Source organism: Aplysia californica, unplaced genomic scaffold (assembly GCF_000002075.1).
Source record: "Aplysia californica isolate F4 #8 unplaced genomic scaffold, AplCal3.0 scaffold00068, whole genome shotgun sequence".
NCBI lineage: Eukaryota > Metazoa > Mollusca > Gastropoda > Aplysiida > Aplysiidae > Aplysia > Aplysia californica.
In genome coordinates, this window is record NW_004797338.1 from 320,873 (window position 1) to 338,374 (window position 17,502).

Consider the following 17,502-nt stretch of genomic DNA (forward strand, 5'->3'; position numbering starts at 1 on the left):
GTGATTTTATATGATTTTTTTTAAAAGGTACCCCCTCCCCCGTGATTCACTCGGATTGTGATCTTTCATTTCTGTTCTTATTTATCGCGTTATTTTTTCAACATTTTTCTTATCGAATTTTTGGAATATTTTAGCCCAGTTAAGAAATGGAGAAACATACAGAGGATTCACATTTTCAAAAGCTGCACGAACTTTGCAGAACTTGTGGTGGCAGAACACTGTCAGTCAAGCAGAAGGCACAGAAAAGGCGACCCCTGCAGTGTTCTAAGTTTGCGTCGGACATTCTCTTGGCCTTTGGTGTTAGCATAAACCCCATGTCAACAACAATATTTCCTGCCTCGTTCTTTGGAAACTGAAACGCGATCACAATCGTTTTAAAAAATATGGCCATGGCCTAAAGAAAAATGTCGCTAGTTTTCCCAATAGTTTACACCTCCCACTAATAAACATTGAACCCGTTAAAGTAGCCCCACCACACCTTCATATCCTTTTGGGTATAGTTCTGAACCACCATCCTTTGCTGGAGACAGCGACACACACAATAGACATACAGCTAAGTGAGCAATCAGAGGAAGACTTTAAAGGGCTTTCGTCGTCACTACGCACATGATATGGAGAAGAAAAAAAACTGGAGTCGTGGGGAGGAACTAAATGGGGAGATTAGGCAATTAGAAGGTTGCGTAGTGCTTTCTGACTCTGAAGAGGAGAGAGCTAACTTTCAAAAACAACTGACAGGGAAAGAAGACGAGTTGTCTGAGTTAGAGCACGAACCCCTTAGCCCTAGGACTGGCCCTATCTGTTCCCATTTAGATGCCATACTTGACTCACACAACATCACACAGCAGGCATATAATACTTAATAGCCGCTCTTTCATTGGGAATCACTGCCACAAATACATTTTGAGTCGCGTTTATAAAGACCTCACGGCATTCATTGTAAAAGAAACATTAGAAAACACCCACAACCAAAACATAATTGACACCGCTTACACTCTCAGAGAAAAATTCAATCAGTTAAACAACGCATTTAGGGACGTTCACATCCACATCTCACACGGCCAACCAGTGTCAAAAGACAGACTACCACACTTTGACAACATGCATCAAAACTTACATGTCATTCTACAGGAGACACTTTAGTGAAAAGGTACTTCCCAAACACCACATTCTCGAAAACCACTGCATCCCGTGGATACAAACATATGGGTTTGGTCTAGCTTTACATTGGGAACAGGGTGGTGAACTTATCCATGCTTCTGTGGCAAAGCTGGAGAGAAGAGGAGCTGGGATACGTAATACCGAACAACAGCTAAAAGTTATCATGCAATCTCAGCACCTGATGTTAAACCCCGAACTTTTGTCAAACGTGCCTCCGACAAAGAGAACAAAGGTGATAGTGTAATCAACCCTTCACCACTCCAAGACAGTGGCCTTCCCAAAAGAACAGCAAAGTGAGTTTTGATATTTGACCCTTTCTGATGCATTTTATGTGAATTTGAAATATTGTTTCAGTTTTGTTTGATTGAAATTTTGATTTTAAAATATACACCCCCCAAGGGCAATGTTAAAATATGAGCCATTTTAGGAACGCTTTATATATCTATCGTTATTTCCTACAATTTTGCATCTTTCTCAGTGAGTGTAGAAGTTCCCTCTTGTTCCAAACGGGCAAAATAAAAAGACGGCAAAGTCACAGATCGGCGTATTTTGCGAGTTTAATTATCCTAAAAATGAAAAGAACAACACTGTCAGTGGGGCACGCTTCCTAACAGCCGTGATCAACTCCCTCCTTAAAAAAACCGCGACAGCGCAGAACTGCCGAAATTCCGTACTCGCACTTCGTATCGTCTTGTATAAGTTACGGATATTTACGGTAATTCTCTCTGCAACAAGTTAAAGTTATAGAAACCTGCCAGATTGCGCATTACCTGCAATCGGCCATTATTCCGCTATGTCCCTTGCATTCATTGCAGGTTGGTCGGCAGTACATTTTTTACCGGCAGATGGATCAAAATCTGGCGAACCTTTTGTGCCAATTCCTCCTTTCTATCTTTCACTCATTCCTTCTGTCTATCTTCGGATTGTTGCCGCTGCTTGAAAATCTGCGTGTTGATCAAGTAAATTGACTTGTGATCTTAGACAGAAAATAACTGTCAGAAAGAAACTTAATATGCTAATTTGTCTAAATCTAAAGAAATTATCAATGCAAAGATTCTACAGCACGTGAATGCAATAAGGGCCTCGATGAAAGAAATATGCTGATACGGGGGTGCCCACTACGGATGGGATCGGCTGATCAGCGCGACACGGTCGACTCAAAAACAAACGTGTTTGTTTTCAGTTTCTGGCGAATGGCCCGATCCAGTTGTAGGTAAAATAAAAAATAATTCGAAGTGGTGTTCCGAGGTTGTGACAGACGACAGTCAGACGTGAACATTGACAAAAAATTTGGGTATATGCTGCGCAACTGTATTTTGAAGGTACATCATCATTATTCCCAGGTTTGCCTGCTATCAATGGTGCGACGACAAATTAATTGAATTATAGTAGCAATGAAAAGGGAACCTGCTTTTAAATATTGCCAGCAATGGAAAGATACGTTGGTGAAGAAATCAAACAACACAAAATGTTGGTGAAAAAATAAATGTTATGGGCTGTAGGCAATCTCTCTAAACAGGCTCCCAAATGCCATTTTCAAACCTCTAAAAGCACTAAATTTCAATTTCCTGCAGAATTTTCCTTACTTTTCAGCTGCAGCTGGTGGAAGTTCTTATGTAAAGAAAAGAGAATACATGGTAATATCTAAAATAGCAGTAAATCTTCTTTAATATAGACCTGCATGTTTGCCGACAATCGTCTGAAATCCGACAATCGCGACCCGACCCGCGAACCGGCCGATGCTATCGCTAGGCCCGCCTAGTATCAGTCAATGTGCGTAGTGCGAGGCTTGGCCGACTGCCAGCGACCCCTTTTTCTCCGGTCGGCTTCGTCGGCACTTTCGTTTTCGTGCCGACCGTCGACGCGCGCACCGCCGACTGCCGACGTCGGCGTTTCCGACATAATTGTCGGAACCTAAGTAGAAATGCGAATACGAAAAAGGACGACAACTTAAATTATCTACTTTCAGTTTCGTGCTCGAGCGGCCATTTTCAATTTCGTTTGTTGACTAATTCAATTGTTCAGATCGTGTGGGTTCATTCAAGTCCGACTCTCTTGTTCTAATAGAATCTAGATCTAGATTTATATAGAGATCATTATAGACCTCAATGGAGGATTCATAATCCAATTCTATTGTGTCAAACCCTATCATAGGTTGTGCTGTAATATTAATATTGGTAAAAATAAGCATTTCATCAGGTGCGTGAATTATTTATTATTATTATTATATTTAGATCTATAGTCTAGATTCTAGATCTAGATCTAGCCTGATCTAGATCTAGAATCTAGACTCAGCTGAGTCCCTCTGTTCGGAATCGGATGCGGATTTCTAGTTCAAAGCCTAGAATCTATTCCTATTCACTTGTTCTTCAGGATCTAGATCTAGATTTTTCTATATCTAGATCTAGATCTAGATTTATTTTTTAGATTACTAGTCTAGTAGATCTAGATCTAGATCTATAGTCTATATGGAGGATTCATATTCCAATTCTATTGTGTTATTGTATCAAACCCTATAGCAATGTAGATGTAAGCCATATAGATAAAATTTAGATCTAGATCTAGATCTAGAATCTATATGCTCCTTGTTTGTTTTGGAGTGTGGTTTTTTAATTAAATTTTTTTTTTTCATTTAGTACTTGTTTTGGCCTTTTTACATGCGAATCCCTTTAAGATGAGGCCCGATGCAGGTTCTTTTTGGGGTAGGGTTAGGGTTAGGTCTCTTCTTTATTGTGTTTGTTGGGGTGGTCGCTCGTTACTCGGATGTCCTTCCTTATGACACCCACTAAGGCTTTTTTTTGGGGGGGGGGTTGCGCAAAATTTTCAGACAATCTGGTTGAGGCTCACATGCAGGTCTATTAATATCTCAAAAGCAAAGGGGAAAGGACCAAACAAGTTCAACAGCTAAAATATCTCAGATAAAATGTTACATTTGATATTCCATGCACCAAAGAAATCAAATGAAAAATTGTGATACCTAAAGACAGTTTCAATAAAAATGAGTCCAATCCTGAAAAACAGAAACATCTCGGTGACAACCAAATTCTATGAAAGGCTATTTGTGGTCAACCTGTCTGTACAGCTTTGAATGCTAGACAATTGCGAAAAATACTGAAAATATCCGGAAAGTAGGGTTGGGGCTAGCGGACGGACGGGTTCATTACTCGCGGACTCAGTCAGAGCGAACGGGTAACGGACGGCCATGAGAGCGAACTGCGAACCTCAAGACAGTTCGTTTTTTGGGTCCGCTCCACAATTTGACTCTCTCAGTGAGCGGACTGCGGGCCTCAAGCCTGAAGTCAGTTCGTTTTTTGGGTCCGCTCCACAATTTTATTCACTGGGCAGGCGGGCGAACGGACAAACTCTAGCAGACGAGATACTCGACGCGAGATTAGACCCGTCGTCTATTGTTTGTTAATTAGGCCTGATGTTTCAAACCACTAGCGGTGCCACAGGGAGTGAGAGAGGCTGGTGACGTACTATGTGTGTAATCTTTCACCTCGTGCGTGGGGCACACGGTGACACTGTGTACGTTCCAATTATCTCAAAGGCCGGGGGAGGGGGGGGGGCGGAAATTTCCGTCATGAACGCCAAGCTACAATGTGAGGCAGGAGGGTGATTTTTAAATTATTTTTTTAGGGGGGGGGGGCGGGGGTTTAAAAGTTGTAGGCAATGGAAGGAGTCGTTCCCGTCCGCCCGCCCGCTCGAATACATGGAATCTCTCGGTCCGCCCGTCCGCTCGCTCGCTAAACAAACTGTTGTCTCTGTCCGATGTGTAGTGAGTAGCGAACTACTCTTTACAAACGGACGGTTCGTTACCCGTCCGCTCGTTTGCGGGTATTGCCAGCGGGTAGTTCGTTACTCGCGGGCGTTAATTTTGCGAGCCCGACCCAAGCCTACCTGAAAGCAAAAGGAAGTCAAGCAGCTGCATAACAAGGAAAGTGTTAGATTCCAACCCACAGGGTAAAAGATCAAGGGGAAGACCACGCGGAACCTGGAGAGGAGTCACAGAAATGGATGTTCAGAAAAGTGGGAAGACGTGGAGTGACATCAAGCGACTAGCTCAGGATAGGGAAATGTGGAAAGTGTTTGTTCGTGGCTTATATCCTGATCCAGGGTGAGAAAGGCAATGATGATGATGAATAGGAATATGGTTTCTTATACTCAGTGCCTATTGCCCATTTGATTTACTGATAGGATCGGGGTGGGCGGTCAGGATTTTCCCTAATGGAGGGCCAAAAGCAATTTTGTTACAATTTAATAAAATTGTCCAGAAACTGCCATGTTTGATTTTGGAGAATTTGTTCAAATTTTGCCAAAGCGGTAGATTTTTTCACCCCCCGAAGAAAATCTGGCTGGCCCCGACTCAGTTTGACTGAGTTCGATTGGCATTGTGCAGTGGGTGGTAGGAGATTGTTTAAAATGTCAGGAAGGAAATGATATCAAATGTGGTAGTGCTTGTTTTAGTAAGAGTTTTACGGCACATATAAGTGCTGAAGATTAGAGGTGTTACAAGAGAGTAACAAACACAAAATAGAAGGATCAAGGTAGTGCTGAAAGAAGCTCGAGTGGACTGTTCACTAAAGAATACAGTAAGGGAAAGACAGATCCACTTTCTGAGACACTTGAATAGACATAAAGGTCTTGAACACCTTGCTCTCACTGGAAAATAGAAGGGGAAAGAGGCAGGGGTAAACCGGGAACTTTCAGAACCCTGATGGCCAGTGTTTGTCAGATCCGGTGCTCCTTGATGATTGTGATTGTTACAAGGACTAACAGTTAGGGCCTTCCTCTGTCTTATTATTTCTTCAGTGTTTTAAAAAAATCTCCTAAACATCCGAAAAAATATGACATCGGTAACTAATCATTGTTTTAGAATTGCATGTTTTTTTAAACATATTATATTTCTGACATTTCATTACTATCTAGTTCTCATTATCGTCTTTCCTCAGACATACAACGGCCTGAAATATCTACCACTACAGAAGGTGTTTTGTCAGATCATGCTAAAAAAGAGTCCTTGTCTCTGAGAGACAGATTAGGAGCCAAACATGAAGCAGCTACATCCAGCGATATAGAGGGTAAACTGGCCTCCCTAAAGGCTGCTTCTGGGACCAAGCAAGGAAAAGGTAAGTTGTCCATGCGTAGTGAACTATGTGAACTTATTTTGACAGGATTGTTGTTTCATTTTACTGTGGGGGCAAACTGCCTTCTTTGTTTTCAACATTGTGTAAGAATCTGTGAAAAATGTTCACATTTGGAGAAAGTGATAATGTAAAAGAAACAAAAGTAATGTGAAGAAGTGCAAGAGAAGATGAAAAATTAGAGAGTGGGAATCTATACGATGTTTGAACTGTTCAAGGTCTTGTCATGGATTTTAGTTTTCTCCTGGCATGTGCTGCTAGGCCTTGAAGAGAGTTGGGTTTCTTGTTTGTTTGTTGTTTTTTTGTGTTAGAAATGTGTTTTTATGCATGGGTATTATTTTATGCGGATGTGTCTATGTGTGCTATATTTGTCGGCCTTGTATTGTTTTAGGATGGATCCGTTTTTGGAAAGTGGAGGCAAAACTTAAGTGACAATAGTGATATAAAAAGAGTTGTGTTCTTTGTTCACACATTCTTTCTTGTTTTCTCTTGGTACCCGTTTGGGATGAACTGCTTGCTTAAATGAGATCTTGTTGCTAACTAATGGTGATTCTAGATAACATGAAGTTGGCTTACACATCCACAGGGCTTGAATTAAGTGTTTAGGAGGGCAGGCAAAAATTGCCTCTGTGGGGCCTAAAAATCAGAGGGCACGGAGGCAATTTGCTAGTGCACCAAGGCAAAAATTATAGGTGATCATTTTGTTGATTAAAGTTGGATGGTGCATCACTACGTTTATATAAAAATAACAATAATGTTTATTCTTGCTTCTCTACAAAAGTATAGAGTTATCGGAAAAAAATGTTAAGTATTGAATGAAAACTAAGTAAATCACAGTAAAATCACATCAAAACAAAATCACAAAAAATCAGTTTTAAATCAAATAATGATCAAGATTGCATCTGACTTTTAAATGCCTTTATGGCCAGATTATCTAGCTCTTATTGATTGGATTAAGAAGAATGAATATGACTATTGCCGGTAGGGTACGATAGAAAACAGGAAATAATATGACCAATTAGTAAGACATATCATTTGAGATTCAAACACAGTGGTTTACAGGCAGTGTAGTGATAAAATAAAAACAAATCATGGTAAATGAAAACAAATTTTGAACTTGTATGAAAAAGAAAAAATGAGGAGTGAAAACAACTTTTGAACTTGTACGGAAAAAAAAAAAAGAATGAATGACTAAAAATTGCTGTTAAACAGTCTGAGGTTCTGACTATGATGATAAGTGAAAACAAGTTTTGAAAATACATGTTTTAAAGTAGGCCTACATGTATGTTATATTTTTTAAAAACCTAAACAATCAGCATGTCATATTATGACTTATCACTAGTTCAAAATATTGAAAATATGTTGGCACACACAATATAGAAAAAGACTGGCTTACTGTTTGACCCTTGTGTGAAAAAAAAGTTATTTTAAAAAGTATCACCAGAGAAGATGATTTCAGAGAAAAGTGCTGTTTTAACTCTTATCCTGCGTCTGTGCCCAGATGCGTATCTTATCAGCAACCGATTACGTCGGACTCGCCGGGCAGGCCGCCGGGGTCACACAGTGTGTACTGTTGGTGTACAGCGCGCGCGCCGGGAAACGTGTGTTTTCGCCATGAATACCGCGGGAGTGTGTTAACTGATGATGAAAATAACGCTCTATCCTTCATAGTATTCTATTTATAAAGTGTTACAAACACATGAATAACCCCCTCTCACAAGCTGATAAGACATTACGAGTAGTTACGCCCATTTGAATAACCTTTCTGGACGCTCTTGTTGTTATGAATGACCTGAGGTTCGAAAAGGGATAATTTAGGTCAATTTCCGAATGTTTTACACTCAAATTGTTCTTTGTACCTGCACAAGGGTATTCAAAACTATTAAACAAGCTCATCTTTTATCAGATATCATTTCATACAAAATCAAGCTCATTTGAAATATTTTGTATAGAAAAATGGAAGTCTTGTTTCCTGACTATCCTTTCGAGCTCCTCATGTGTAAGTGGGTCAATTTCTTCTATAATTTCATTGGACGAACATCTAGAGCTATCAACTTGGCATGTTTTGAATGAGACGTATGCCTCGATTATGAACCAACGCAGGTGGTTCTAGAAGAAGGCCACAAACGCACACAAACTCAAGCAGACTGACGCACACACACTTGACCTGCGTGAATGGGGATCCGACTCGGGACCCGAATGACACGTAAGAGGATGCGCGCTGCCCGTGCGCTGAGCCAGGAGCTACACTGACTCGGGACCAGAACGCAGGCGAGGTGCCGAAATAGGCTTATCGGGCTACATAAACCCGGCTCCCGCAGGATGAGGGTTAATAAGGACGTCTAGTTGTGAGACACTTCTCTTGCCACATCTCTCACGTCTTCAGCCTTCTTTTTCACCCAGAGCTTTTTTCAGACACTGCTGCTGAGGTTTGGTTATTCTTGCTGTGAGTGTATTTGCACTAGCCATGACAAAATGGACACAATTATCAAGCTGAGCAGTGTCAGGCTGAAGCTTTGATGAGATTTCAGACAAGTCTGACAGGATTTCTCCATACCCTCTGCCCTCCCACGTGTGTATCTTCTTAAAAATTTAAAAAATCAATAATCCCCCCCATTCCGGAGTCCTATACTTTGCGGTGTTCAGACTTTGAATGAATTTTGGTGACCCCAACAACCAGTGCTTGCACGATGCCGTATCTTGTGATTAAGTTGTGATACCAACGCTCAGGGTCACTGACCTGCCACGGTGGCGAACCAGACAAGACGCTTCGTATAACTTTCTTTTCTTTTTTTTCCCACAAGTGACAGCACAGGACAAATAGTGATTTATTTTCATGGTTTTCGCACATTTTTTTAAAACAAAAAAACAAGGGCACTACAAGAATTGCCGTGGTTGACCCTTTCATTTTAAGGGCATTACGGCAAATTGCAAAAGCACCAAGGCAAATTGCTGCGGTGTATTTCAAGCCCTGCATCCACATATCCTGATTCTTTTTAGCGGAAATGATTGAATGATTCTAGGAATAAAAGAATATAATATAATTATGTGCTATTCTGGTTTCATTTTAGCATAGCTGCCACTTTCCCGAACCGGGAGAGAGGCGAAAACGCAGCTTGTCCGCCCGTAGCTTTCTCCTTCCGTTCTTCTAGGCCTAGCGTTAGTTTCACTTTGTTTATTGTAGAGCAACAAAGTGTCGATTGGGCATCGGGACGTTAGCGCGCCGAGTTGTCAATGAAAACGGCGGAAATTCGAGAGAAATTGATGCTGAATGCAAAAATAAAAGGAGCTGAAATGAGAAAAAAGCTGCCGGTGCGACTTGAACTTGAAAAGTTAATGAGAAAATTGAACAAACCGCTTGCTGCACTTTGCGTTTGGTGCGATAAAGAAATCGCGGCCCGCGGCACTCCTGTACAATTGCGGTCCCGTTTGTTTACATGACGGCTAGATTCTTGATCTATATTGTGGCTGTTGATGAAGTGAACACTGAATCTAGATCTAGATAATCTATCTCTAGATATAATCTAGATTTACACATATTTAGATATCTAGATTCTAGATCTAGATTAGATAGCCTAGGCTATAATTTTAATTCATGTTAGATCTACACTCTACAGAGGGACTACTAAGTTAAGTGCAAACGGGACTGCAGTTGTACAGGAGTGCTCAGTACAGCGGCAGAGGTGTTGCCTCCTTGATCCAATACTGCGCGCACTCTACATCGATGTACAAGTTTTAAGTTGAAAGAAATCTTTTTATAAGACACCAGCTTGCAACAAACACTGGATTTTTAGTCACCAAGTCTAAACTGTGTCAAATTGACTCAAATGCTTGTTAGTCTACTTAACTTAGTGCCTTTGTTGGGTTTTTTTTGTTTGTTTTTTGTTATGTTGTTGTTGTTGTTTTTTCAAATACATTTTAATTCAGTTGCCTATGGTCAACAAATATGACAGTTTTCCCTTCCAAAACCATAGGCTAGATTTTCCAGTATATATTGCCTCTGGCTCTCACTGGTTTTACTCCAGCCTTCGGAGAGCGCGCATCCGCCTTCGCATGAATTTCCTCCTTTTTTGAAATTCCTGAGTGGCAGCTATGTTTAGGCAGATTAGAATGGTTTGGAACATGATGTTAGGCAAAAACCAGATATTGCGTATAATTGTTATTGCTACACATATCTCTCCTCAACACCAGAGCACCCAGCACACGACTGCATTTTTAAAACGAACCCAGAAACCATAAACAAATTCCAAAACAACGAAGAACCCATCAAACCCTTCGCCCTCAGAGTCCTTGAGGACCTTAAAAAACATACAATTTTCCAAACAAGACATACAACAATTTCTTTTCCACGACCTCCCTCCGTGGCACCTCACCAAGGCAAAAGTAGACTTGCATCTGACCACACACGACAAAGCAAGCACAAACACCAAAACATTAGCAGAATATAAAAAAACTTATAGAAAAATACCCCAGTGCGGAGCTTACCTTCACAGATGACCCCAAAAAAGACAGTGATGTGGGCGCCGCAAACCTATCTTCCAACAGTACACACCAGAGGAGATTCCATCCTGAAGCCTCCATTTTCTCTGCGGAGGCCACTGCCATTGACATGGCACTGGACTCCATAGAAAATTCTCCTAACAAATCTTTCCTTATCCTTTCTGACTGTCTGTCTTGCATCACCTCACTCACAAACTACACACTCATACACCCAAAAATAGTTATGCTACAACAGAAAATACACACCTTGACTGAAACAGGGAAAAGTATCGTGTTCGCATGGATACCTAGCCATGTGGGCATCCGAGGAAACGGGCAGGTAGATGACCTGGCGAAGAAATCCTCATCCCTTCTGTTGGGATCAACGACAAACACTCTCCCACAGACTGACTTTAAAAATAAAGTCGAATACTACTCCTCCAGTCTGTGGGAGAGCCATTGGAAAAAACAAACAAATAACAAACTTCACAATATTAAACCCAAACTGGGACCGCGAAATCCTTCGGGCCTCTCAGGAAGAGACGAAGTCATTTTTACTCAATTACGCATCGGACACACGCCCTTAACACACAAATACCTCCTTCAGGGAGATGAGAAGCCGTTCTGTGTCGGATGCGACACAGATTTTACCTATAGACACATTTTAACCGAATGTCTAGACTTCGGAGAGACCCAAAGGAAATACTTTAAATGCAAAAAATTACAAGATTTGTTGTCAACAGAATTTTAGATTTTATGAAGGCCATTGGCCTTTATGGGAAGTTATAAATTAAGATTGTTCGAAATTTTAAAGTGTTATTTAGAAAGTTGTTTTAAATTTTAAATCTATTTACACTCGATTTTTTGTGTTTTAAAAATTTTAATTAGTAATATTGACCAGAATCCGGCCGAGCAATGAGCTATTGAGAAAAAACCAACTTGTTTCGCGCGCTCCTATGACCTTATGCAGTTGCGAGCGCCGTAAAAACCACATACTAAACTTAAAAAGAAAGTGTACATCAATAGGCCTATCTTCTGAAATGAAGTAATCTCTGACCTCTTTTTCTGTTTCACAGTGAGTATTCAAGATCGGCTAGGGGCCAAAGTGGAAGAGCAATCATCCTCACCCGTCGTATCGTCCACACAGACAATCAGCACAAAGAAAAAAAAGGAACCAGTGTCCACAACATCGGCAGCTAAAGTTTCTGGTGTGTTTAGCAGATTAGGAAAGAAATCTCAGACGTAGTTCATTAAGGAAGTGCAATGTATGTTTGTCTAGTTTCTCTATCACCAGCCTTTCCAAAGAATGAAAAGACTTGACATTATCACTTCATAAATAGTATTTGAAAAACTTGTAAATCTGTGGATGCTTGATTGTTTTTGTTGGCTTTTTTTGTTGTTTTTTTTTGTTGCTCTTTGTTTACTTTAGGGTGATATTTCCCCTGTGGGGACAATTCGACGTGCTTTGATTAAGCTAGGGCTTCATCTTCAGGTTTAATGTGTATTCGACTCCTTGCCAAATAAAGCAGGGGAAATCTCTCTCTGGATCTAGATTAATTTCAACATCTTAAGCTATTTTTTTTTATTGCCTGTGTTAGATCTAGTTATTTTGCCTTTACGCTCAGCAACAGCAAGAAGCTAAGGGTGCTGATGGTAAATACTGGACAGCTGTAAACACCGCTGCTAATTGCAGTTATCTTGGTATCTTACAGTTGAGACAGGCTACATTGTGAGGTACACAAAGTGGCAGACACTCGGCTCTACTGGTCAAGTAATACTGCTTTTTTATAACTGATAATACACCTCAAATGGCAATTTTTATCGTGCGAAAGGAATTTATCATTGCATTAAATTTTTTATCCATAAAAGTTGCAATAAAATGTCATCATTCTTCAATTTGGTGATACGGTTACCACTTAAACACATGCCATACAAGGGCATGCTCCTCTCAAACACACATTTTCATGTGCCGTGTATTTCAGTTTGTTTATAGATCCTAACTGCATCATGATGTAGGCCTATAGGTTTTAAGAGTTGCCAGCTCTAATGTTACATCATGATATTTGGGTTTGAAGTTTTAGTATTTTGACAGCTCCACAGTCATATTGCGAGTATTGTCAGAATTTTAATCAGTTGATAGCCTCCATAGTATCATTATTTTGTTTGGATTTTAATCCTTTGATCAGCTCACTGTATGTTCATTATGTAATGAGGGTTGGCAATTGGTAGTAGAGTAGAGATTTTAAATGTAAAAATATGGAAAGCACTGGAGAGTCATTGTCATTATTATGCAGACATAGGACAGAGTGCTTTACATATATGGATGTTGAGATGTGTCAGTTTTCCTTTTGCAAGTTGTTTTCCTTGTCTCAGGGATTTAGGTATTGTAGTTTATTGTGAGGAGTCTTGATGAGGAAAGGTTGAGGTCACCCATATAATGTAAACAATACACAATGCAAGATTTTTGTTAGTTTGGCTTTAATGTTGGGCCTTGAAGTGATTGTGGTGAAGTGGAGGTTGCATCTATCCTGTCTCAATCTTTGTGGATTTCCAGTTGGATCAGTAAACAATTGACACAAGTACAGTAGTAAAGTCTGGTCACTGTCCTAGCTGCTGGGGTGCAGACGAGTGTTTGTAAAATGGTTTTGAAGGATAATGTTGTTTGGGGGTTTTTTTTTGTTTCTTGTTTGTTTGTTTTTTTATGGCAGTTGTACAGTATGATGCTGAATGTATCAGTTGTATGTGAGGCCCATAAGTTATAAGCTTGTATATGTTGTAAGGGCATTGTTTGGGTTAGAAAGCTAATCATACTGGTAGTTACAATGGAGTCTGCTTAATCAGAAAACAGCAAGTAAATTAGGAGACAAAATTCTCCTATTAAAACATTTTTTTAAAAACTATTGGAGCGACCTCTTCTACACCTGAAACCCGGCTAAAGATTTGGATACACATAACGATAAATTGTTTTAAAGGTTGGACATTTATACATCTTTATGTGTAGGCCCAACTACAAAATTGTAAGAAAGGTTGGATGATGTATTGGACTGGAGACCAGATTGAGAAATCATGCAAGGCCTGATATCTCTTGGGCGACCCTGATCCGATTTGGGACAGTTGAGCTGGAATGCAGTATCCCTTTGAAATTTGCAGCTGCGCTGGATTTAAGCTTGTGTGGAGTTCATTTTTGGAATCAGCGTATCAAAATTTATGGCAAAGTGATCACGAGGAACATGATTTGATGCGATATTTAGTCTTTAGCAGACTTTATTTCAGAATTGTCATTTTTTAATCCAAAGTCATGTATCAAGGTTACCCACTACATTGTGCATCTGACTTCAAAGCTTCTGCTTCTACACACTTCAGTCACAATAGAATGCATAGTTGACAGTATGGCGACTTGGTCGAAAGACACCTCTCTTTATGATGATGATATGCAGAACCCATGGATGTCTGTGGATGATTAAGCTCAGACTCAGACACCACTGTAACAGTAACAAATTAGAGAAAAAAATATGGAGAACTTGTATCATTTTTGCAAACGGTTTCATCGTAATGCACAAATTTGTGATAAAAAAAAAAAAGTTACAATCTCAGAATATAATTATAAGCGTGAGTGAATATGTTTCACTTTTAAAACCAGTCTTTTGTCCCAAGTCTCTTTTTCTTTTATTTTTCGTTGTGTAAGAGCAGAGTGCAAGCAAATCAATGTCTCGGAAGAGTTATAGCGTGTTTTCTATGGCAAAGAGGAGGAATCTCTCCAATAGAAAGAACTTTGGGCCATAAATTAGAACATGTAAAGTGAATAGATATGCAGTTCAATAAAATTGAGTTCCTGTGTATGGCGAATCTGATATTATTTATTGTGCTTTGTATAACTGGGGTTTAAACTGAAGAAAGTCCAGCTCTCTTGCATATTTTGTTTAAAGCAGACTCCACGGTATAACTTTTTTCTCATAGGTTCATAACATATATTAATCACTGGTTAAATGTGTTTTAGTTTGTTTTTAAGATGAACATTGTGGATGGTTGGCGAGTGCCTTGGTGTGGTTTGCTCCTTCTTTCCTAATAAACATCTATCGTACTTATCCCTCCGTCTTCATTTCTTTGTATGTTACTCTCCTGTAATGCATCTAATCTTTGGTTCTTATATTTTGCAAGTGCTGAGAAAATTCATAAACAGACTAAACCGTTTGGTACCGTGTTGGTGTATAGACATTGGAATACAGTAGTCTCCGTGTTAACACACGCTGTACATAGGCAGGCTCCACTCAAACGCACGCTTTCGTTATATGGCGGGTTTTTTCTAAACTTTATGTTAGACGTGCAAATGCACAGTGTCTTCCGCTAAACGCATGCTTTCTTCCACAAAACACGCTGACAGGTAAAGCTTGACAAAGGGAAATTTTTGCTCCAACCTACACAGCTTGCGTAAGCAGTGATGCTAATGACAAAATGTAAAAAAGGAGGGAAATCATCAGTGCCACGACCAAACTGAAACACACTCCCAATCTCTTGTAAAATGATGATATGAAAAGAAAGTACACTCTAGTAAGAGCAAGAGAAAGACAGCATATTTGCAAAATTCGTGGTGGATAATAGCATTAGAGCTTGAGGAGGATGGCGGGTGTCAGAATTACTTATTCTGCCATTTGCAGGGAGGTTCCCTCATCCTCTCCTGCTCAGCAGACTTTCTTGCAGCTCTCCTGTGCATCTTCAGGACTTGTTTCACAGCTTTCTCCCTTACAGTTTTTGCATGGGCCTTTTTCTGAAGTTGCTTCAACTGAAGGTCCGTACTTTCTTCGAATTTCAGCTGTGATTGCTTCTGCTCTTCAACATGGGCTTTATATTTGGAGGCAGAATGTCGCACATTTGATCTAGTCCCGTTACCAGATTATGAATTTAGCCCTAACCCCAAAAAAGCGTCTGCCCAATATTTGTGGTTTTTTTCATTTTCTCCAACCTTAACTTCAGATTCTCTAGATCGAATATCTGAATGGCGCTGACTTCAGGGTATTGAGGCATTTAAACAATTCAAGATGGTCGCCATTTTTCGAATGTTATAGAAATTGGTGCTGTTGGACGGTAACATCTTCAAAGTTTGCCTTTGTGTCTCCTAGCTTGTCCAGTCTGTATCCTTTTTGAAGAACTTTGATGGCCGTTTTCTTTCCTATACCATAGGGTTTAGCCACAGTATCACATCCAGATAGCGCATGTGCAGCCAGAAGACAAGGTGCAATATCTTTGTTTTCTGCCACGGTTTTATCAATGTCAATTATGCACGCGCCCCACTAGTAGCTTCCGTCATCATCAAGCACTTGTTGGAACCTAAGTCAAGCTTGTGATAGAAATGGACCAATAGTACAAAAACATTCGTATCGTCAGTGACCACCTTAATAGCATTGGTGACTGAAGCAGCATGCATTGCCTGCTGTACGATAATGACGTCGGCTTCCTCGTGTGTCGTTGCCAAGTCTGTTCTTTGTGTGATGTTTCCATGTGATTTCGTGAGGAACATCATTGTGTCCAGTGAAAAGGAATGAGACGTTCATCACGTGGTTGTGCTACAGCCCTGGACGTTAATTTTTGACAAAGTATGCTGATTAAATTTTTTTTTGTTGTGTTCTCGGTGTTGGCAAGTATTGTGGCCTGAGCTGGTAAAGGTGTACTTAGCGTAAGTTTATGAACTGTGCCAAATTTTCATGCTGCGACTTTGCTGAGCAGCACTTTTAATACTGAAATCTTGGTATCTATCAAAAACAAAATGTACGTCTTTTCTGTCTATTTTTGACAATATAAGAGTCCAAAAACTATTGACATAGTCATGGACGGTCCCTTTAGCTGGCCAGTTTACACAATATGAAAGTGCACATCCATCTAAAATCACGACTTTTGGATCAAGCGCCACACGGGCGGAGACAGGCTCTTGCCGAGTTCTCTTCAGAACAGCTCTTGTAGTGGCAGTGCGCATGTCTCCATTGTCATTGAACAAAGATTCCGGCAGTGGTGCCAGTTCATTTTTGAAAAGTGATTCCATATCAAAATCTCGACTAGTCCCATAAGATCAGGGTGTAGATACTCCCTTGAGGAGCTGGATCTGCAAAAGTGGGACTCAGCTTTAGGGAACCGGTCAATGGGATTTGAGATCGCTTCCTGGATAGTCCGATCCCTTTCCTTTACCTTCTCCGACTGCCTACCCCCTCTTCGTTCTGGTTCAATTGTTCCTGATTTAGTACAGTGGAGTCCACTTATAACGAGTCCGGAAAAAACAAGAAGTCTGTTATAAAGACACTATTCTAAAACCCCGTTTTTTTCTCTTCTTTACCTTTGTAAATAAAATACTGCTATTGGCGCTATCAGACAAACACACAGGTCGGTTATAGCGGAATATTGCTGCTGCTGTGCACAGTGCATAGGCCAGTTATACATAATGTAAAACCTCGCCAGTTGAGAAACTTGTTGGTGATCTAGCGAAGCAAAGAATGGGAGAGCCCATGTGTGTCAACAAAGAAGGCCGGAGCGACTGAGTAGGGAGGGTGTGGCATGAGCAGACAAGCAGAATGCGTCGTGTGATAGGCCAGTGTAAGCCTAGTTTAGATTATCAAGGCCTACCATGCCTCTCACTTCTCCAATGCGGGGATGGAGAGGTCACAGTGATTTGATGGTTGGAGCGAATGAGTGACGTGTGCCAACTGACGGAATGCACCACAGGGTGTGGTGGGGT

The 17,502-nt window shown here is 40.5% G+C and overlaps 1 protein-coding gene across 1 annotated transcript in view; it reads left to right on the forward strand.

The window, feature by feature from the left end:
- LOC101858611 (uncharacterized protein C19orf47 homolog) overlaps positions 1–14,866 on the forward strand; it is a 28,554-nt gene extending 13,688 nt beyond the window's left edge. Inside the window, exons 7-8 of the mRNA XM_005093702.3 lie at positions 6,111–6,287; positions 11,858–14,866. Coding sequence (XP_005093759.2) covers positions 6,111–6,287; positions 11,858–12,027 — 347 coding nt within the window. The 3' untranslated portion in view covers positions 12,028–14,866. The remainder of the gene's footprint in view (positions 1–6,110; positions 6,288–11,857) is intronic.
- Positions 14,867–17,502: the final 2,636 nt, after the last annotated feature.